The sequence below is a fragment of the Zonotrichia leucophrys genome, chromosome 7 (assembly GCF_028769735.1).
Source record: "Zonotrichia leucophrys gambelii isolate GWCS_2022_RI chromosome 7, RI_Zleu_2.0, whole genome shotgun sequence".
NCBI lineage: Eukaryota > Metazoa > Chordata > Aves > Passeriformes > Passerellidae > Zonotrichia > Zonotrichia leucophrys.
The window spans coordinates 35,211,781-35,235,157 of NC_088177.1; the positions used below are offsets into that span (position 1 = coordinate 35,211,781).

The window sequence follows — 23,377 nt, forward strand, 5'->3', positions numbered from 1 at the left end:
ACAGTCAAACAATACATGCACATGATCTTCATAACTGGCTGGTAGCCTTGAAAACTGTGTGTCTTCAACAGCACAGCCCAGTACTTACGATCCCAGCCTTTCTTCAATGTTGTAGACATCTGACACCTTCTGTTCAGTGTTGATTGTAACTGTCCGATATTCCACCTCTGTTTCTTTCTCCTCTACAAATAACATTAAGGACCATGATTACAAACCTCCAGAAAACGTGAATGAAGGACACAGATTTGTGTTAAAACATGCACTTCTTACCATCGTCAGATAGCTCTGCTTCATCCTCTTTAGGTTCTGTGATGAAAATAAAAAGACATGAATAGCTTTTTACATGGGATATATACTTATGTAAGTATATTCACTCATATAAGATATTCAAAGTGACATGGAATATTCAAAGTGACAGGGACAACTGATAGACCCTATGGCAAAACAGCAAAAAGCAGTCAGGGAGTTTTTGCATTAACTTCATAATTAAAATCTCTTCACCACTTCTTCATCACTATTGACTATCCAGTCACAGTCTAGTCACCATTTCTGAATGAATCACATTCCTGTGATTTGCAGTACTTGTCAATTATACCTGTCTACTAGAAACATCAGCATACTACATCAGTTCAAAGTAATCTAATACCTTTAGAATGCCTTGGTGGAGTAGAAAACAAATTAAAAATATTAAAATCAATAACACTTCTCGTTTCATGACAATTTTTGCTTAGCTTTGATGTGCCTTTTTTGAATCGTGAAGCCAAAAGTTAGGCAAGTAAGTACGCGAAAAAATTCCCTGCAAAGCATCCAGAAAAAGTTTTCAGACTCAAAATATTGAGAAAATCTGAACAGCAAGCATCCTCCTGAGTGTGGCTGAATTCTGCAATCACTGAGGTTCAAAAGGAGCCTCAGTTCTGCAGGCAGACTCAAAGACAGGTGAACCCAGTGACCTAAGTCAGAGTAAAAGTTGGCCTGAGTGTCCTGATTTTCATTTCTAATTTCCATGTACACGAACTGCCTGCAGCACTGCTTTTTGCCCCTGCGTAAGAGGGGAAAGGGGCTACAGCTGGGATGTTTTACACCACTTGGGCTTGCTCCTAAGACCTGTGGCTGTGACCAGCGATTTGAAAAACTGCAAAGGCTGTCGTTACCCAGTTAATTCTCCTATAGCTGCTGAAGCTGCACTTTTCCATCATGGGGTGCAAGCCTAACCAAGGGATTTATCCCCCCTGTGTCAGCAGATCTGTGTTATTAAATTAATGCTGTACCCTGGGTGCTGTTAGGTGCTTTAGAGCACAGAGTTAGATGCAGAGGATGAGTAGAAAACAACGGAATTAAAGGGTGCAGAGGGAGCGGATTATCTGGTCTGAGGCATCACCCTTTCACATCCTACACAAAATGCTGCATCTGTGTGCATCTGTGCCGGTAGCAAAGCCAATCAAGTGGATAAAGTCTGTTGCTAAAGCCTTTCTCTCTGTTTTGTCTGGAGCTGCAAGCCTTGCATATTCCTGCACAGAAGAGTTGGTTTGCAGAGATCTACCAGAAGAGCAGGGAGGGAAGGGAGCCTTCCCCACCCGGGGTAGCTGTTCTCAGACCTTCCTCAGCTGCAAACCACTCCTGCACAGAGCACATAACATTTTCCTCCCCTTTTAAGGGCTGTGTAAGGGAGCTGCTCCCAGCCAGGCTGCCAGTAGGTAATGCCTGCCAAATACTGCTTAGACAAGGAGTCAGTGCCCGGTTCTGCAGCCTCACTGCACTGAAGCCACAGAATAGGAACAGTTTGGTCCACCAGTGGAAGCCTAAATTATCTAAGTGGTACATATCTGATCTTGGTAAGTGCTGAAAAGCTGTGCTAAAACCTTTCTCGGAAGTGAGTCAACAGTACCAAATTTTCCTCAAACATGGCAATGCACGCTTTAATCTGTTGAGACTTACAACCTTATTTTAGTTTTCCTCAAATGCACTGTGAAAACTGAGCCATGCCTTTCTTCACTAAGATCATACTCACATTGCTAATATGTGCTGGCCACCTCAGTATGAAAATCGGTAATCAGACTTCCTGGCAGCCTAGAAAACCCTGAGTTACTCAGCTAAGTGTTCACAAAGATGGCAGCTTAAAGTCCTGACTTTGACAGGTGCTGAAAACATGCATTTTCCACTGCCTTTAATTAAAGCACCAGTTATAGTCTCACACTTGAAAAATCACACTTTAAATGATTTGCTCTTTTTCCATACTATCTCCAATAGCAAGAATTGAAATCAATAAGGCCTAGAATTGAGAGCACAAGGACAACCTCCTCCCTCCTGCAAGCAGAACACATTTTCTTTATGCTCAAAACAACTTTTTTGTTGCTTTTTAAAAATGTGTATTGCAATGACTCATACACTTTCTAGCCTTTTGTACTAAATCTATGCAAGAAAATGCTCAGACTTCAATGGAAAAATAACTTGTTTGCTTTGGTCCAGTAGAGGTAGTGGTTGTTCTAGCAAAAACATAGAGAAGAGTCAGGTCTCCAGCCCCAGAAGGTGTTTGTCCTGCAACTAAAGAAAGAGGGCATTCAAACACAGGGAATTTTATTATGAAGAGCCAATACCATCTAGCTTCCTTTCAATTTTATTGCTACTCCTAATGTTATTTTCCCCTCTTTGAAGAGAAGGTGAATCTTGATTTAGATTGGTTTTAAATCTTGCAAATAGAGAGAAGTGATTCCTCAGCATGCATCCAATTTAGCACTTGAAGAGAAATATGATTTACTTTTGTTTGAGAGGCTTACACAGTTGTGTGATGCTGCATCACTTTACTATCATTTTGTCTTCCTTTAGCAATAAAAGATAACTTCAAAAGGGTTATATGGAACACTTCAAGCTCCAAAGTCCTGCACACATAAATGAAGAGGGAGAGATACAACACACAGCGCACTCCTCAAAGACAGGAAAATTGGTAAAATTTGTAATTCCTGGTCTGGGTTTTTTGGTAAGGTGACTGTCAAAGTCATCCTTGCACAGTAGATGGATGGAGGTGTGCACAAAAATATGAAGTCACTTTCTGGTTTTGAAAAATAATGCTGATATTTGTGTGTTTTAAATTTTGTACCAGTTCCTGAATAATTTCTACAATTGAACTCTCCCTATTACCCCTTTGAGAAGATCTTAAACAAAAATTAAGAAGCAAAAAATATGGGAAAATAGTTTTAAAAGTACATGCAAGTCAAACCAAAAACCCTAAAAAATTTTGGACCCCATAATGCTACAAAACCAACATGCTAAGTAGGATAGCCTTGAATTCACAGGCTGGGTGTATGTACTAGGGGACACAGGACTGAGGTACACCATCATGCTAGGATTGAAAGCATGGGAAATACAGCTAGCTGCAAGGTGCCAATTTATCTTCTGCTGCATATTCTGTGCTTGGCTAGCAGCAAGCACATTCATTATTTCCAAAAGCAAATCTGGGACAGCGTTTATGGTTTGTTTTTCCATGGTGTGTCCAGTATAAACTATAATGAATCCATTGGCATATTTCAGGTAAGCTACCAACAATCATTTTCCAACTGGGCATGGACTGAATGTCTAACATCTGTGAAAGGTTTAATTTCCCATTACCTGTGCACTGAACTGCAGAATTCTTTCAGCCAGCACTTATCCAGCAAGCCAGAATGAGAATTAGTGCTTGCTCTCACAAGGCAGGGATTTGGGATCCCTGAAGCCAAGTTTCCACAGTGCAAGTATGCAAAACTGATGTGCTCAGACCCCCAAATGAAGTCTGTGAAGGACCTGAGCACAGTTACAGCTACAGAGACAAGTGGGAAGGAGGGCGTGCAGCTCTCTGGCCTCTCTAAGGAACTCTTAAGGAAGAGCTCAGTTGAATTGAGATGTTTTTTTCTTGTGAGAACTTACCTTCTTGTTTCTCTCCAACCTTTACCAGCTCGGACTCTTGGCTGGGCTCGCTGATGCCGTAGACGTTGGCGGCTCGCACACGGAATTTGTACTCGCGGTCGGGCTGCAGGTCCTGCACGTTGAAGGAGGTGCTGCGGCAGGTGGTGAGGTCTGTCCATTTGTTGTCCACCGAGTTCCAGATCTCCACAGTGTAGGACTGCACGGCGCTGCCGCCGTCGTAGGAGGAGCCGTACCAGGAGAGCGTGAGGGAGGAGCTCCGGATGTCCGACGCGCAAGGAGTGCCGGCAGGTGGGTCTGGTTTGTCTGCAAAAACACACACAACGCACACGGTGAGGGTCTCACAGAACTTCAGCAGGGTGTTCCTGGCCCTTCTTTTTCCATTCCATTGCTCTGCTTCACAGATATCATTATAGAAACTGTGGAGACTAAAACCAGTCCTAGCTATGCCTGCAATCGCCCACAATGGTGCAAACCACTCCTTGGTGAGGAACACCCCTGTAACAGTCCCATTGCTGTGATGTGCTTCCTTCAGCTCCCTCATCTGCTTCCACACTTCAGGGCCTGCTCACCTTTCACAGCCTCAGAAAGTCCCACTCATCCAAATACACCTGGGTAGCAGAAATACAGGAACTGTTTTGCTGGCATGGAAGAAAGGCCTTGAAGGGTGACAGGTTTATCTGCCAACAGTTTGGTGAACAAATTCATCTATGTGCAGTTTTTGGAAGTCTAGCGCACTTTCTGGGAAGAAGGAGTTCAGTTTAGAATATATAATTTAAATAGTGAGATTTTCAAAATCTCATATGCATTTTGGAAATTGTTGAGGAGGTGGAAGATAGAAACTTCTCTATTTGCTCAGTTAGAGGATTGCTACTGAAGTCCTTATTTAGATGAGTAGAACCCGTATCACCAGAACCTGGTGTGCAGATGTGCTGCCAACTATGCAAACACCTGAGAAAATACAACAGCCTTGCAGTTATATGACTTTTTCAAGATTTAGTCGAATGATTAATTATTAAAATTAATGTTCTTCTAAGACAGAAAAATGATGGCTTTTAAAATAAATTGCTAAAAAATAACTGTGGAATTTAAGCACTTCAAAAGACTTCTAAGGGAATGAATAGCTTCTCTGGAAATAATCCTCTCAGAAATAATCTAGCAAAACCTACAAAATAATGATGATGTTGATGTGGATGAACTAGTGGCCAAAGGTTGAAAGAGGAACCAAAGGATGGGATAAATGAGAGAAGAGGAAAACAAAAAAGATAGAAAGCGTGAGATGCTACAAACAATGGTTACACTGAATATGGACTTATAAAATCCTGTCCCAGTTTGCTTGTTCAAGCTGCTAACGGATATTATCACTTGCTCTGTAGGAAAGGCAGAGCTGACAAAGCAGCCAAAAAATACTGCCACTTTCTCAGCAATAAAAACATCCAAATGCTGGGGGAAGCTGTTGTAGACTTTGATCAAAGCCTCACTGTGACAGACCATATCCCTTCATACTCAAATTATCATTCCTAGGAAAATTACTGAGCTGACAGAAATAGCCACAATTTGTCAGAAACAAGCCTTTGGTTCTTGGACAGAGGAACCTCTCCTCTGACTCCTGTGGTTTAACTCATAGAGAGGGAAATTAGGACAGTCTAATCTGATCAAGATAGTTAAGTATCAGTTCACTATTTGGAAGAGTGCAAGTTTCATTGCCCAATGACTTCCCTGAAAAAAAAAAATTAGTTCTGTTGTGATGAAAAATCCATCTCCCTCCACAACTTAAACATATTAGAAGATATATAAATAGAAATTTTCGAGTATGAGGGAAAAGACTGAGAGGGAGGAAGGGAGGTAGACACTGAGTATGCCACTGCATTCAGTATGAGAACCCCCAGGTGGAAGAAAAAGTGACTGCCAGAATCAAGATTATCTTTGTTCATTTTGGCAACACTTAAAACACCATTCCACTAGGAGTCATCATTATACAGCACATGTTTTGTTAAGCACATGTCAGAGACCAGATGTCCTTAACCTCTGGAACAGCTTATTGTCCTGCTTCGTGGTCACATTTTACTCACCTCACTTTCTGACAGAATGGAAGGGGCTATTAACAAGCATGAATTTATAGAGTAGATATATAATGAACTGAATCACAGAGGACTTACATGATTTGTCTAAGCTTAGAAAGAGAGACTGTAGTAAAGATGAGAACTGAGTCTTGATATCTCCTGGTGCCCAAACAGCAGGGCCCCTGTTCCCTGTACTGCTCCTGTCCCAGCCTCCCCGGAGCTGCAAGAAGTGAGGATTCAGTGCCCACACCATTTGCAGTATCAGCCTGTTTGTACCATACACATAGCAGCCATCAGAGAGCTGCTGGCATGGCACACATGGATTGGATGTTAAGTCAGACAGTGGTAGCAGCATCTTCTTTTCACTACAGCTTGTTAGCCATGCAGACCTTGCTGGGAATGATTCTCTGTCCTTCTCAAAATCTTTACAGGAATGGAATATTCAGCCCTGTGTCTTGTTTTCCTCCCATGTAACCATCACTGCATCATTTCAAAATGCAGATAGAGCTGGAGTAAGCAACAGCCTATTTATCCTAAATCCCAACAGAACAGAGCAGTTGCAGATAGCAGGAGGAAAGCACTTTGAAGAAAAAGCCATGCCAGTCCATCACCTTACAGTGGCATCTGCTGAAGATTTTCAAAGCAGTGCAGATTCTCTGACATCTGCTATGTACACAGCCAGACCTGCATGTATGTGTTGCTTTCAAAATAAAGTTAGGTTGCTTTACTGCTGTGCACTGAATTGATCTGGAGATTGTGTTCAATGTTTCAGCATTGGCAGAGCAGTTTCAGCAGTATGTTTCAGCAGTAGCCTGCTTCCTGTGCAGGACATGAAAATACACTCTCTCATTGCTGACTTTCAACACCCTTCTATTTCCAAATGAAACTCTGGGCATGATTTATCAGTTTCCTAGGCCCCAGTTCCCTCAGTAAGCTCTCTTTCCATGACTCACCTAGACAACTGGAGTCCCTCTGGCCTGCATGGTTTACAGAAGCAAGGCTTAGGTATGTGAGCACTGCAGAGAAAGTATTCATGGCCAAGGGGATAGCAGTGGCAAAGGAAATGCCACATGGCCTTAGACTAGTATCTGCCAGCCTTGGGAGCATTTCTATATTACTAAGGCATTTTTCTCAATAGGCAGAGATGAAAACCTGCAATCTTGGCTGGACTCTACTGAGCCAGAAAGATGCACGTTTCTGTTTGAAGTCTATCTTGTGCTGCTGCTTGCAGATCTGCTCAGTGTATAAATACTGTAGTAGCTGCTATGGGAGATCCTAAACAGGAATGAAAGCCTAATCTTTGCTCTTTTTAAATATGACAGATGTATATGTACCATTTTAACATGCTTAAAAATGACTTGATATCAGACTGGATGGTATTCTACAGCTCTGCACATTCAGAGAACCTGCAGATGGTCTCTCCATGTGTCTGTTTTCTTTCTCAATAGTTTATTCTATGGGGATTTTAAAGGTTACCCTGTTATCATCTGTCTGTATTGAAAGATAGAATATTTTGCCAAACTACATTCCCTTCTGGAATATGAAATCTCTATCAGCACAATTAACTGCTTCCAATAAAAACATCCTATGAGTTGAGAAGGAGTGGGGAAGACAATAACAGTTCTCTGTTTTGTCCTTCTGTTATAGTGTTTACTATACCATTCATGTCCCTGAGCTGCCTGACTCCAATATTCTGCTGCATGTCATGTGCAGTTTTTGACATGCACAATCATGTGTCATATTTAGGCTTATGTTATGAGGGCTTTACATTGGCTCTAATGGACACAATTTTGTTCTTCCTCTTCTGGAACAATCCATAGCTAAATCCAATATGTGAACTAGAACAAAGGCAAGGCATCCAAAAGTGCACTTATGCACATTTCTATAGGAGAAGGAACTAATTTAAAATATTGAGCTCTAACTTCAATTTCACTGTTAGATGCAACAAAAGAAAGCCACCATAAGGTACCTTAACCATGTGAAACTAGGGGTACTCCAGCCTTGGCTACCTTACAGCACCACTAAATCAAGCCTTATGATATTCTAGATGATCATGGTCAGACTGGCTGTATTCATGCAGTTCTGTTGAACCTGGTCAGAATCCCACAAACTCCAATGCCTTTGCACATAAATCTCTCTAGGAATACAAGTAAGGTTGCCCCAAGCTGGCTTCCAAGACCCTGTGGCAGGCAAAGGAGCAGCAAATTTGGCCTCAAACCTGGCTCAGGGACTGTTTGCCCAGCAGCACAGAGGCTGCATTGGGTTGCTGACACCAGCAGCACAGAGGAAGCAGCAGGAGTGACTCCTGTGTGCTGTGAGCCATAAGCCAAGCAGAGAGGAGCAAGAGGAGACTGGAGGTGATGTGAAGGTGCTTTTTAGCCCTTTGTGCTCAAGCAAACAAGGTATAGATTAAAACCCCCTGCTTCTCAACAAAGGGAGGTGTAAATTATCACTACCCCAAAAGCAATAAGGTCAGATTCCAGTTTATTCTTTGTGACATGTATTCCTTAGGGCAAATGATAATGGGATGAGTTGGCCCCATATGAAATGTTTAAGCCACTTTTAAGACCATACCAGCACTGAAACACACACTTGTTATTTACTCTCAAACTGAATTCAGCTGCACTCCTTCCTCAGATAAGTTCTCAAAAATATTTTGGTAAACAGGTTTTGATATACAGCCTGAAGTGAACTTTAATTAATTTGTATTTGTGCACTCTGAGAAGCATAAAACATAAGCAGGCTTGGCCTTTAAATCATTGCTGTTTATCAGACAAGTTTGACTTGATGTGATTGCCTTTTTTTCCAGTGGTGCACTGGTTAGAGCATGTTGCTAATAACACCACGGCTGTGGGCTCAATCCCTGTACAGGCCATTCACTTAAGGGTTGGTCTCAATGATCCTTGTGGGTCCTTTCCAACTCAGAATATTCCGTGTTTCTGTGAAAATTCCTTTTCATAAGCAAAGGGACTTTTTCTCTCTCTGCAGTGGAGGCAAACCCACAGCTCATGCAGGACACCCACGTGACATGAGACTGTGCTATCGAGACCTCACTGCCTTCTCTACATGGCTCAGTTTACAGAGCCCTCAGAACACAAGAACCATTCCAAGACACCAAAAAAGGCAGCAATCTCCTTATCTAAGTGTGTGCAGGGAAATGGAAATTGTTCTGCTACTTGCTGTGAGGGTCAGGCTGAGCCAAGGAAGGCAATGGGGTTTGCTGTGCATTAAGAGCTCGCACGGCCCTGGCTCTAAAGCAGAGATATTGCTCCAGCAGAAAGCCCCTGAAAACTGAGAGCAGTACAACCACAGCCTCTGAAAAGTTCTTTTTTTCTTTCTTTTATGAACAGAGACAGCACTGAAACAATGACTCTGAAGTAGTTTTCTTTATCTGTTCTCAAAATTGGTTTGTTTTCTTTCTAAATCCAGTTATCATATTACTGTATAATACTATTATTAGCTATTGTGATATTTGTCTGGCAGATAAAGAACAGACAGAAAGAAACAATTTAATTCCATTCCACAATCTGTTTAGCCAGGGAAGGTATTTAATATGCTGCAACAGCCAGTTGAACACTGTCCATGCCGACAGCACTGGCAAAGCTCTCATTTGAAATCCATCAGCAGGAGAAAAGCGAAACCATAAAAGGTCATAACTGAACTCGGCACTATTGCTGACAGGGCTCGGGGTCATGGCAGACCTCGCTGCTGTGCTTGGAAAACTATGCCCTGCAGCTCTTTTTCCAAGGGAGAGGAGTGCTACAAGTAGAGATATTACTCCTTAACTCCTGTAACTAATGTACACCTTATATGTTAGTGTGCCACAGGTTTAGCATGAAGTTAAATTTAAAAATGCCTGCATTTTCCTGCAAAACAGCTCATGAGAAACTGAAATGAACATGAGATTTCTCCTAAAAAACAGCAGAGGCAGGAACCCCATGGTAAAGATTTGTTAGTCCAGACTTTGAAATTTACACCTCCCCTGTAAAATACACTGCAGAGTACTCTCAGCAGATTGCTCCTCCTGACAACTCTGACAGAAAATGAAGTTATTTAAAAACTGCCCTTTTGAGACCTGTGGATAAAGTAGCTCACAAATACTGGTGGCCCAGAGCATCACTTTGTGCTCTTGGGGTAACTGAGGCATGGAAGTGTAAAATGACCTTGCCCAAGGACACACAGGAGAATGGAGCTGGGAACGAAACCAGAGCTCACCACTCCCACGTAAATGCCCTCAGCACAAGAACATCTCCTTCTGCCACAGCCCTAATGGAACAAACAAATATATAATGCATTCTCAGGAGCCTTTTTCTAAACCATCTGCTCCTGAGCCTGAATCAACAAGCTGTTCAGATTACTCATGTGCTGCACGTTAGGTATCTGCTTTGATAACTGACTGAATTAGAGCTCAAACCTGCCCACTGAAAGGCACAACAAATTTTAGGAGTTTCCCCAGTAGGATTATCTGTGGATTAGTCTCCACTGGAGTGAGTTTGGGTCTCAGGAACCCCATGTTTGCATGGAGGAGTTGTGATTAATCATTTTTGAGTAACTAGGTAAAATATAAGAATTTTGTTGCAATTGCCAAGATATTTATTTTCTTCCTCAAAAACAAGCTGAAGGTAACCATCATGAAAAAGTAACTGTGCATGGATTTCTACTGAAATTTCTCCTAACAGAAATGACATTGAAACTACATGGCCATTCAAGGGATAAACCTGGATTAGTGTGCCAGCACAGATGCACAGAGCAGAGTAAACTGGTTTTCCTCTACACATTTTTGTCTTTCTCTGAAAATTTCGTTTTGGTACAGCTGGAGAGCCACTATGCATTAGTGGGAAGCTGACAGTGGAGGCTACTATACTCTTGAACTACAACAGCAGCAACATAAGACATCTCTTCCTTAACCACCAGTGTAGTTGCCCTTTAACCATAAAACCAGTGACAAAAATACTCCAGCAAACCAGAGGAATTTGAAAGGTTGAAGGTTACAGAGCGAATCCACCCACATATTCTTAAGAAATTCACTGCATTCTTGACCTGACTGTAAACAGGGAATCACATGGATACTGCAAGATATTATCTGATTCTTTTCAAAAAAAGAACTTCAGAATCATTCATATTTGCACTTCTGAGCTACAATATTCAGTGTCAAAATGTCTATGGATGTCTCGTTTCACTGTCTGCTTCCCAGATGTCTGCACTTAACTTTTCCAGAGAGGGAGCACAGAACATTGACCACTGGGTCCTCTCTGTCTGAGTGGCGAGCACTGAGCCAGATTTCTCAGGCTCTCCCACAATGCATTCACAGTGCTGAAAGGGTCACTGTGCACTGCTGGGTTTGCTACCATGTTTCCTTGTAACAGAGTATCGAGGGAGAAAAAAAATTCTAATATAGCTTGCGTATATATGACTTCTCTGGAAGCAGAACCAAGCCCTTCATAGCAGCAATTAAAAATCCTACCATTACATTCAATGACTGTTGGTGTTAGTGATGATCAGACCTTGTTCTCAAGTAAACTTGTATTTTCTCATTTGTGCTTGGAAAGACTGGGCTCACACATTCTGCTACAGGCAAAGAAGTAACACCGTCCTCACAGAAAGTAACTTCCCCATCCCAAGTCAAGTATGGAATGGAGCAGAGGAACAGATATTAGGGAATTCATGCTATATTACTTGCATGCCTGTGTCCAACATGCTTATATATGTGTGTGTGTCCCTGAGTACTTGGTTTATCACTTTCCAACAGCAGAGAAGGCTGCAAATCACAGTATATGCACCAATGTCGAGAGTAACAGAACCGCCTTAACTTTTAACTTTAGGCCTCTCAGGGTTTAATGACATTGCTCTTACTCTTTTGCATATATCTACACCATAGAGCTTACTAATCACCATGATACTTATATATATTTGTGTGTGTTTATGTACAATACATATACATATATAGATATATGTATATAAACACAAAATACCACATCAGGAATAGAAAAGATCCCAAAGATTTATAAAAGACAAACAAGGTTGGTCAAAATCAGGCCCCAGTTAGGTAGTTTGTGTGTTTCTAGTTCTGTCTTAAAAAAAAACTAGAAGACAGCACTGATATATAAAGTATTCACTACACACTGATCATCAAAAAGCTCCTGAATAGTAGGCATGGAAACGTGAAGCAATAAGCCCAAAAGCATGTGGCAAATTTGTGGCATAGTTGCAGAACAGATTATTTCTCTAATGCCAGATACCCTTGTTGAATTCTGTGTTATTCTTTGGACACTTCTTAGTACCCAGCTTTAGCCAGTAGGAAAACCAAGTTTCTTTCTCAAAGGTGGTTAGAGACCTGGGGCTATCACACAGCTAAAATGTTCAGAATCATAATTTTGATAAATATATTAAATACATCAAATAACTGGCATGAAAGGAATGCATATTCCTTGCTGTCACTGTAAACTGAGGGCTCTACCTTGCCTAAATCAGTCATGTTTTACACTAAGCTCATCATTGGCTCATTTAACAGCTTTGGCAACACACGTCCACTTCCATCTGACACACTGTCTGCTATAAATCATTAGCTCAATCTCACATCAGGCTGTTTTGATTTTGAAGCAGAAACATGTTACAAAATCTCCCTAGAGAGATCAGTCAGCTAAGGAAATTGCTTATTTAAGAGAGCTGATCGTAACAGTAGAGAAGAGCTCAACATGGACATTTTGGAACCAGTCAATCCTTTCAAAGAAGACACTGCTTAACTTGGATGTCCCACAGACTTGCAGGTCTCCCAACATTATTAGTGCTTGTACAAAGTTACACAATGAGTCACAAGGCTCAGTCCTTGTGGCTGAGGGCTCTGTGCTCAGCATCACACCATTATTTAAAAAGTCTCCTCTAACTTGTTTATGTATCAGTGCATTTGCTGTGTGGACTGCACACAGCTCACACTGAAGGCTGAATGTAATGGACATTTTGTTCATTTTTATTTCATTAAAGGAAATAAAACTCATGGGATGAAGCTGGGCTTCTTTCAAGAGCATCCTTTCCCATGACCCAAACAGCATCAAATCATAAATTATTTAAATGCTTTAGGTGTCAGAACCCTTGCACAGTTTAATTAAGACTGTAGTTGAGGCCCGAGTCTGACAGTTAAATTTAAGACTTTGGGAGCTAAATTCAAAGGAATGCAAAGTATCTTTGTTTCCCTAAATGTCATTATTAAAAATAATTTCTACAAATTGTACTCAGATAGAGTTTGCAATCTAGGAGTCAGAGTTTAAATCATAGTAGGATCATTTCTGATTTCAGTCCTTGCAGATAAGCTCAATCCTTTGTCCTCTTATTGGAAGTTAAATGAATAATGTTATTTTTTTGTGAAGAAAGGTCTTTGACAACTGCAAGTATAAAACCAAGATCCAGGATGGTCTTAAATATCCTCAGGAAAGTCTTTAGACCTTCTGTTCAAAGCAGGATCAGCTATAAGGTCAGAGCAGATTGTTCAGATGCTTATCCAGTCTGAACTTGAATACCTCCAGGCACGGAGACTGTACAACTTTGTTGGGCAACCTGCTCCTTTACATGTGTTACAGTCCAAATTTAATTTGAGAAATGTTTATTGGAGTCTTTCACATAAGAAACTTCCCCATCAGCATGAAGCCTTTGAAACCTACATGGTTGTAAGAGGTAATAATAAATTGAAATATGTAATAATTATTAATATAAGGAGGTAATAATAATAATAAAACAAATGCATCTTTATTTCCATAATAATTTCATTTTATATTTAAAAAAATGTCTTTGATTTGCTAAAATTCAGAAGAGCCAAGCCTCTTAGCCCTTTGAGAAATGCAGCTCTGGGTCTGCTCAGACACGCTCCTACAGAAAGCAAATGTTCTGTATTTGTAGTTTCAACACATTCAAGGCTCAGTTGTGCAGTGTGGTCAGGCAGCAGTGCTTTGAGCACACAACACACACATATGGATGTGCCTTTTCTCAGTATACTCACAGGGAGGCAGCTCACACAGAATTTAGAGGCTTTTTATAAAGGGCTGAGGCAAACAGAGCTGATCTCTAGCACCAGGACTTTCTCCACCAATGCTTGCTATGAAAGTGGGGTCAGGGCAGGGAGAGCAAGTTTCTTCCCAGTACTTGGGATGGTGCAGAGACAATGGGCAGGCAGTAATTTAGGACTAAGGATGAGCTTTGGTAGGTTCAGAAGTGCCAGGTTTTGCATATTCAGAGAAACACAGCGTCCCTATTTTGACTGACAGGCTTTAGAGAAAAGTACCTTCCAACTTCAGTGAACATTTGACACCTTTAAAGGTGCAAACAATGTGAAGGATTTTATGTCATAGTGAGATTCTAACCCCCTTCCTATAAAGAAGACATTTTTGCTCCCTTTTCCCACATTTGTGAGTGCCCAGATGGAAGAATCTGGCCTTAAAATGCATGTGCAGCAAGCTAGGAGGCCTTGTCACGCCTTCAGCAGTGCTGACATCAGCGAGATGTCTCACAGAAGAGCTTGGCAATCGTACAAGATGGAATTTATTCTTTTTAGTTGGAAACAGAGATCTTGTCATCAGCCAAAACACATGGCAAACTCCTGCACATTGTAAGGATTCTTCACCCAACTCTCCCAAAAGCATCTCTGGGAATCCCACAGTTCTCTGGCACATTTCTTAGGGAAGAGCAGAGCAGGAGGCTGAGATGTAGCTTTATAAGGTTATAGAATTCAAAGACTTTCAAACCAATTAACTCCAAAGGAAATAAACCAGTGACTTATATAATAATGAGTCAAGGCTCACACAGTAACAAGATAATAGGAATTGTCAGCCTTGTGCAGCTAAAAAAATCCATCTTGCCCAATAACCTGCTACAATTATCTGCCTGCAGCAGTTGCCTAGGAAAGAGTGAAAAGGAGGGAAATATAAAGAGCAATTAATCTCCTGCAATTCTTCCAGCTGCTAATCAGCTGTGTTGGGGTTTTGCAGCCAAAACCTAAACCCAGGGCAATGTATATATTTATTCAAGATATATGGTGTTCCCAATGGTGTTCATTTTTAACCTAGCTGTACTTCTGACATGTACAAACCACTGTTGGAAGGGGTAGTGCAATTTATCTATGCATCATGGGAAAAATACTGATTCTATTTTCTTCTGTTCTTGAATTCTCTGGCATGTTGCTGGAATCCACTTGATATTTACACTCATTCATCCAGTTATCTTTTAACTGCAATTAAAGCCACAGACTGAATTAAAGGAATTAATTTAAATAATCAGGAAGGCTCTAATGACAATATGTAGAGCAACATGCAACTGAGTCACATTCAGTCTGCTTCAGTGGATATTGTACCTGAAAATGTGATTGTACTCATTAAACCTGGTATGGTATTCACTGGATTGCTGGAATGAATCTCCAGTCCCATTTGGGTTAAAGGTATTTTGCCATTGGTTTCATTGGAGTCAGACATTCATCTTTGGCCTCAGACATTCATCTTTTGGCCATTTCTTGCCTTGCTCACACCCTTGTGGCTGTCAGGGCACCACCTTATGTGATAACCCCTCTGCAGGTAACAGAGCCCAGAAGCAGACCCATCCCACAGACTGATGTTTTAGCCAAATCACATCTTGGCTTGCCGAAGTTCCCTGGATTTCCCTGAAGCATCCACACCAAGGTGGGTTCCATTAGCCCTTTCAGAGCCAGATGTCACAGATCTAGATTTTGGCTGATCCTCACTAGGCTGCAGCTTTATCTGCAAATAAACTGCAGCTGTCTGCCAGTCTGCATGTCTGTGCAGTTGTCCAGAGTCTCTGCAACAAACCTGATGGCCTGGGAGTGTCACCTGACAAGGCTGCTTGAAGCTTTAAGATACCTGTGTAAAAGCCCACAGATGAAGGGTTCCAAAATATTTAAAACGGACTGTCTTTATTTGCTGATTTCTCCCCCTGTGAAACAATGGACCATGGTAGGAATTTGAAATGGAGACATGGAGCTGTTTTTATCTTGTGGGGGCATTTCTTTTTAAGCATGAGCTATTTTATGTATTTTATGCCTTCATCACCATGGAATTAGGATTTTTTTCCAAATAAACACAGTATAGCCCTACAGATCTTAACTTATAGTCCTTATTACAATGTCACTATACATTTTTTGAAATACTAGTTCTTATTTCAGTCTTCTTAATTTAACTGATTATTTTATTTAACCTGTGGCATATCATTATATAAAATGCAAATGCAGGCTGATGTCTGAAGAGTAAGTATATAAATAAAACATTAATTTGGACTTACCAACAACTGTAAGGTTGACTTGTGCTTGTTTGCTGCCAAGTTTGTTCTCTACAACTAGGGTGTAGCATCCACAGTGTTCCTGCTTTGTTGATGATATTGTTAGCTTGCTGCTGTTTTCATCATTCTCAATTTTAATATATTCACTTTCTTGAATCTGCCAAATTGAAGGAAAAGTTATGTGATAGATTTCTTTGTACGTGAAAGAGCTCAAAGCACAATACAATGTTATCGTATGAGTGTTATTTGCAGATAACTCTATTACAGAAGTATGTCCAGCTGATAAACTGTGTAATCCACACAAATCATCTAGAAATGCAGTGGAACATTATAAGGGCTCCAGTCCTGCAAAGGCCACAGGGAGCACTGGTGTTGCTGGAACCCCACTAAGGAACAGGTGTGTCACTTTTTAACTTCTCTTTGACAGGCTGAAAGTGCAAACTGTGCAATTGCCAAAAGAACAAAGTTTGGTCTCACATATCTTAAAGAAAGCACAGTGGAACAAGGGTTTAGCCTTAGTTCATTTGCCATCCACCCAACGTGCAGACCATCCACTGCTGCCCTCTTGTTCTAACCAGCTTCATTCTGTACTTCCACACAAACCAGGGTAGCAGTTTTTTTGGGTTAGAACAACTGAAGACAATGTTATATGAAATAGAGATACAACACTACAGCTGTACAGAGAGACATTCAAAGAGCATATTGAGCTTTCCCACAGCATTTTAATTTTCTGGAGAAGCAAAAATCAAAATCTCTGCTGAATACCATAGGCATATTATAAACTAGTTTTTAATTGAAACAGAGCTATCATAGCATAAATTGCCAAGGTGACTTAGATTTTAATCTGCATTAGCTTGAGACATGACAGTTCTTTAAAAACCTCATAATGCTACCCTGCAATTACAGAAGCTGTACACTGTGTTCTTATGAAACAGACAACACAATGTCAATGCCCTTCTTCCTCCCACCACTTCCTTCTTAGATAAGTGACTCTTCCAAGCCATTCTCAGAATTTAATTAAAAATGAAGGCTATTCAGCTTGTCTTATCTTGTCCCACATATTCAGAGAAGAAATCAAAACTTTAAGAACAGGGCTTTCCCTGCTCCTTCCTCAGTTGAGGAAAAACACATGCACTGCTATCTGCCCAAAAGTAACTTTTGAAAGATTTTCCTACAATGACTCAAATGGAAAGTTAGCAAATGGGATTATGTAGGGTTAAAATCTAGTGAAAGTTGTTCCACCTTGCCAACATACTTCTGAGATTCTAAACTGCTCCTTTATGCTTCATTAAAATTAGTCAAGGGGTGATAGTAGAACTAGATCTGCATTATTCAGAGAAAGCCCCAGAAGGATACAGAGAAAGCCCTGAAGGGATGCAGAGAAATCCTTGAAAGGATGCAGAAACAGCCCTGAAAGGATGCAGAAACAGCCCTGAAAGGATGCTCAGCGGTTTGCAGTGGCTGTGGGGAACATGGGTTGGGATCCTGAAAGAAATTCACTGGTTGTAGTTGAGAAGCTTCAACAGCTGGCAGTGTTCAGTGATGGACTCAGCTGATGAAGAGGCTTTCCAAGGCTTTCCAAGGCTTTCCAAGGCTTTCCCTTCTTTAGCTCAGCACAGTTCCAGAACCCCTCCACTGCACTGCCATGGCATACAACAGTATGGGTCACAGATTCATGACATTCCCTTTCTAAAAGCAAAAATACTCTTTTGGAATACCCAAAAGAGATAGAGAGGCCACTGTGGCTCTCCTGCACCTGAGGGGATGTGAGGAAGAAACACAGAGAGGAAGTTGCAGCAAACAGGAGCAGGGCTGGAATCACAGCTCACCAATTGCTGGATCAACTCAAATAACAACTACAAATAACTCCCAGTAAACTGTCAAAACACTTGGCTGGTTTTCACTTTTAGGACTGGGAATGGAACAGAGTTGAAATAACCATAGTTATAGAAAAGGAAGAAATCCAAGTGTAAAACAATATGTGGTGAAGTGTAAGCAAAAAAAATAAAGCAAAATTATGGTGCAGCACAGGACACAGTAAGTGGCTCCCCTTTTAAACTAATAAATGAGAGACTGCTGCCCTCACTTGTCCTCCTACAGTGTTTGGTATCCTTCCTGAAGTTTTTTTTTCTTTTGTACCTCATTCAGAATGAATAATTTAATTTTTTTTGTCATTTTAATTTATGATTTTGCAGTACTTCACTTTTTCTCATAGTGGATAACTACAGAAGAAAGCATAAAGATGATAAAAATAGCGTTTTACAAAAGAGAAAAATACTCTGAATCTCAGGTTATGGATCTGATATCGGCATTAGGAGATGCTAATCATCACATATTAGCTGCTGTTATCACATAGATCATGCATATATAAAAGGCCTTAAAATCCAGGTAAATAGGATTGGTGTATTCAACATTGAACTCAGAATTCTGCCCAAACCAGAAACTCAGTTTTGAGGGGCACATTTTACCTAAACGTAAAGACAGAGCTTAGCAAAATCAAACACTGAATGTCAGTGAAGTTTCTGAGATCTATTTTTTGTGGAAAGCAGTGGTTAACTCCAGTCTTGAAGATAAAGAAATTTAAGGAAATATAAGAGTTCAGGAAAAAACCTACCCTTTCCCCTAAAATAAGAGGTCATTTGGAGTTAGCAAGGATGGACTCTGGAATACCCTTTGCACTAACAAACTGTTTTGAATTCTTTCAATTAAATGCTGACATGTCTGGATTTAGAGTCTAAACTTCCTTCTAGGAGGAGATGTTTTTATTTGTGTTGTATAGAGTGCATGACAAGTTCAGAACGAAATAAACAGAACAGCAGCTACAGTTGATATTTATATTTGCTCTGTCCTAGCGTGACACTTCATCTTCCAGTCTGAACTTGCATATTGGATTATTTGATTTAAAGTGATTTTAAACAGCTTTGTTAAAGCAACTCTCTTTAGACACTGCCCTTATGGACATGTGATATAGTTTAAAGATATTAATTCATGCAGAAGGAACTTTAAAACTAGAGAGTGAGAGCACTCATGGCATGGATTTTTGTTGTGCCCTGTATGGTGACATTTGTGTTGCAAGACTCAAGTTTTTTATAATGGTATTTTGCCCCTTTGACATTACTTTAGACCCAGCATCAACAAGGAAGGAGTCATTTTCAAAGGAGAGAAATGTCCCCTGTGACAGACACTTTTCAGATACCTGCATCTTTCCCATCAGTTATCCTTTAATTCATAGTCTAAGACTTTTCACAAAGAAACTATCATTTTTAACAGGAGGGGACAGGCAGTAAAGGGTCTAAAATGTTGCAAGAAAGTTTAGGTTTGGCATTAGGAAAAAAAATTCGAACACTATAGCTATTTAAACACTGCAATAATTTGCCAATGGAGCTTGTGAAATCTTCATCAGTGAAATGTTTTCAGGAGAGGTGAGGAGAACAATCTGCAGGAACAAGATGGACTTTGCCAGTTCCTCGGGAAGGGAGATGCAAAAATGGGAGATAGTCAATGGTGTTCCTTTCCAGCTCTGCTTTTTCAATGGTTGTTAAAAGAAACCAGAAAACAATTTACCTGCTTACGGAATTTCATCCAGGTGCAAGTTATGGGTGCTGTTCCCACCACCTTGGCAAACAATTCCACTGATTCACCTGCACGGACTTTTCTGTCTTCTGGGAACTGAGTAATCTGAGGAGGAGCAGCTGAAGGGAAAAGTAACAAATTAAATAACCCTTTAAATGACCCTAAGTTTTCTTAAAATTCAAAACACATACATTTCTCTGCTCAGCTGTTTCACAGGAGCATTTGAATTTCAGATTAGCAGTTACCTGCTGCTTACAATGAAAAAAATTCTGTGGATTTGGTAATTCTAGGGGAGTGAAGCAATAACAATTTACCCATCCAAAGTTTGCTCATGCAAGACCAAGGTACAGACATCCAAAAGACAAAAACATTGGCACCCACCACCAATTCCAAATATACAGTTTATGAAATTTTGTTGTGGGTTTTTCAGAAAATCTTTTTCTTTTGAACCTTGCATATTTGAAGAATGGCTCTTTCTTAACAATCTGCATGTGCTGAGGGGGTCTGCAAAGCTGCTCCCTGATGTCACCAAGAAAATTCAGAAAATTTAATACTCAAGATCTGCCTATAGTTATCTCAGTAGCCAGATAAACATTATGTGGCACAGAAACATCATGAGAGACAAGGAAGGAAATTGATGTCTTTCTCCATCACAATAAATTTTGCCATGAGCAATGATGGATCTTTCTGTATTACAGTGTTTCTTTTAAACCTCACAGTCCCATTCATTCCCCTCTATTAATGAATCAGGCATTCCTCCTTCTGTTTCCTCTCACTGCCTGAGTATCAATAGATGGCAGAACATCTCCTGCTAACAGTGCTCCTGCCTGGCTCTCAGCTGTGGCTGAGTGTCAGACCCCTGGTAGCTGCTAAGCACAGAGGCCAGAAATATCATAGGCTGGACAACTCCAGGGTGAAACCAATACTGTTGCTTATAAAAGCAGCAAGATAAAAAAATTATTCTTTTGTGTGTGTATTGAAGGGGGCAGACTTGAGGATATATTGACAGAAATGTTAAGAGGCATTCCCTAATATTACAATGACCTCACTGCCAAATGTAACATTCTTTACATAGCACAGGGCTGCTGGGCATGAAAAAAGTGCTTTCTTTTCCTTTTTAAAGTAATTAAAACAAAGTGGGTTCCCTCTGCTGTGGACTTGACCTTTTAGAAGTGGGGTTTTTTTTAAAATATCTGAAGGAAGCTAGGCTGAGGTGTATATCTGGCTTAGAAAGCAGCTTGAACAGTTTAAAGGTCTGGTGAAGTTTTAAGACATGGAAAAGAGGTTCCTATAGGGGAAATTTCCTTGCAACTTTAAATATAGATTGCTTTGCCTCAAAGACTGGAAACACACCAACAGGTTAACAAAATGCCAGTGATGAGGAAAAGTAGAATCTATCACCTTCTCTGGGGTAGCTACTCAGGCAGAGGATTCTGTGATACACAGAAAAAATTCTTTCACAGAAAGCCAAGGTTTGTTGTGGCTATGCAAAAGGGCATAAGTTACACACTACTGACACTTTGTAGGATCTTGGTATAGTCCATCTGAGTAACTTCTTTGGATGCTCATAATTTAATTCTTAGTACAGTGTTAACAAGTTGGACTTACCTACCATTTAATCACACGTGCAAACAAACTTAGTAGACAAACAGTTGCACTGGTAAATGTGGGTGACACATGCAACAAATTACCTGCTTTTGGAGGAGTCTTTGGAGCTGGTTTCTTCTTCACTGTTGCTTCACCTAGTTAAAAACAAACAAACAAAAAACCATGTGATTCAAAGGTGACCTCTGCAAGGAACTAGCCTAACCACAAACATCCGTAGTAATGCTTTGTTGGCACTTGAAAATAAAATATGTTCTTCCAACATATTAAACTAAAGAATTAAAAATACCTTTAAAAAACACTCTTATTATTCTGGATGATCCTCAGAATATTCAGAGTTGAAGATGAAACTTTTAAGAGAATCAAAGAAATCTTCTACACTTCTTCCATGATCTGTCATCATCCATTCCTTACAGCAGTTTAACAGGTGAAAATACTGGGCCAAGACCCATCTCATACTGAATTTCTGCTCAGATTTCCAGCACAATCAATGCTGAATGATCTCACTTAAAAGTAGAGTAGTTATCACCATGTGCTGCTTCTCATATCACTTGTGAGCTCACAAAGAAACAGCTGTATACCAAAAGTAAGTAACTTACTTTTGAATGAGGCACCATCCCTCTGCCTCATTCTCTTCCTTAAGCAGGAATAACTTTTTGCTATACTCTCAAAAGAAAATGTCATAGCTTCAAAAATATGGCTTAGAACTTGAAATTTGGGTCCATAAATTTTTCGTAGACAGTGTTCTACAAATTGTGCAGGGTAAGTAGAAGAACAGTAGAGAAAATGGCTAATAAGTATTTTTCACAAAACAAGAACTAGAGGCCACCCAATTAAATTACCAGACAGCAGGCATAAGAGAAACACTGAGTTAAATATAACATCCATAATCTACCCTCACGAACAAGTAATGTTTTACAATACAGAAACACAAACATGTTCAAAAGGACAAATTCATAGGAGTTATGTATAGTGATGGCCATTAAATACAACAGTCTGGATGCCTTTAAACCACTGAATTCCAGAAGTGAAGGAGCTCGTTCCTTTTACAGCACACTCTTTTTGCCTGCTATTCTAAGCATCCTGGTCAGAGAATGGCCTCTGCTGTGAAAAAACATTTCTTATTTTCTTATGCTCAACTAGGCAGCCTGATTGAAGTAGTCTGGCTTTTAAGATGTTATTGCCTCCAACGGAAGCAGCATGTGCTAAGTGCTTTTGAGTATCTGGCAGACTATACAGAGGTGCCTAGTGACAGTCATAACAGATGCAAAAGTTTTGAATATTTTGGTCTCTTCTCTTCTCTTCTCTTCTCTTCTCTTCTCTTCTCTTCTCTTCTCTTCTCTTCTCTTCTCTTCTCTTCTCTTCTCATTTAGTTATTTCCAATTAGAAAGACACTGAGCAGCAAAATATCCCCCAACCCAATAAAACCAGTTTTTTGATTTTAAGCCTTTTGGTTGCAGCAAACTACAAGCTGTGCATGATACCCTGAAACACATCGTGTGATGCTCCGTGAAACTCAGGAGCCATGAGTTGCAAAACCACTGCAGGAGTCTAATGCTATGGCTCAAACAACAGACAGATTGATTTTTAGAATAACTGGAGATAGTAGGGATGTGGTATAGGATGTGAAAAGATCAAACTACTTAAAAAAATATCTAATGGCTTAGCTGTCAACAGCAGTGTTTATTCAGTTTATTCTGAAAAACTTTATGCAGTGAATACAGAAAAAAGTTTTCCACCTTCTTTCCATTTTTTAGTAATTTTCCCTAAAAGTATGCTTGGCTTTTATATGCTCTGAATTTATTGATTTTTTTAGCAACCAGAGGCACAAAAATGGAGAGGTAGGATATTCTCACAGTACTTATGGCTGAGACAAAAAAGAATAGTTGGATATTTCCCAAAGAAGCCTTTCTTTGACAAGTGCCAGCCCAGCAGAACTAGTTAAAGGTTTAGATGAGTACTTGTGAGGT

General features: G+C 40.3%; 1 protein-coding gene across 7 annotated transcripts in view; it reads right to left on the minus strand.

The window, feature by feature from the left end:
* MYLK (myosin light chain kinase) overlaps positions 1-23,377 on the minus strand; it is a 196,111-nt gene that overhangs the window by 26,536 nt on the left and 146,198 nt on the right. For all 7 annotated transcript variants that reach the window (XM_064719107.1, XM_064719109.1, XM_064719110.1 and 4 more), the window contains 6 exons: positions 21,494-21,544; positions 19,794-19,921; positions 16,233-16,386; positions 3,898-4,200; positions 271-306; positions 89-182 (listed from right to left, as the gene is read on the minus strand). In XM_064719107.1, the coding sequence (XP_064575177.1) occupies positions 89-182; positions 271-306; positions 3,898-4,200; positions 16,233-16,386; positions 19,794-19,921; positions 21,494-21,544 (766 nt within the window). The remainder of the gene's footprint in view (positions 1-88; positions 183-270; positions 307-3,897; positions 4,201-16,232; positions 16,387-19,793; positions 19,922-21,493; positions 21,545-23,377) is intronic.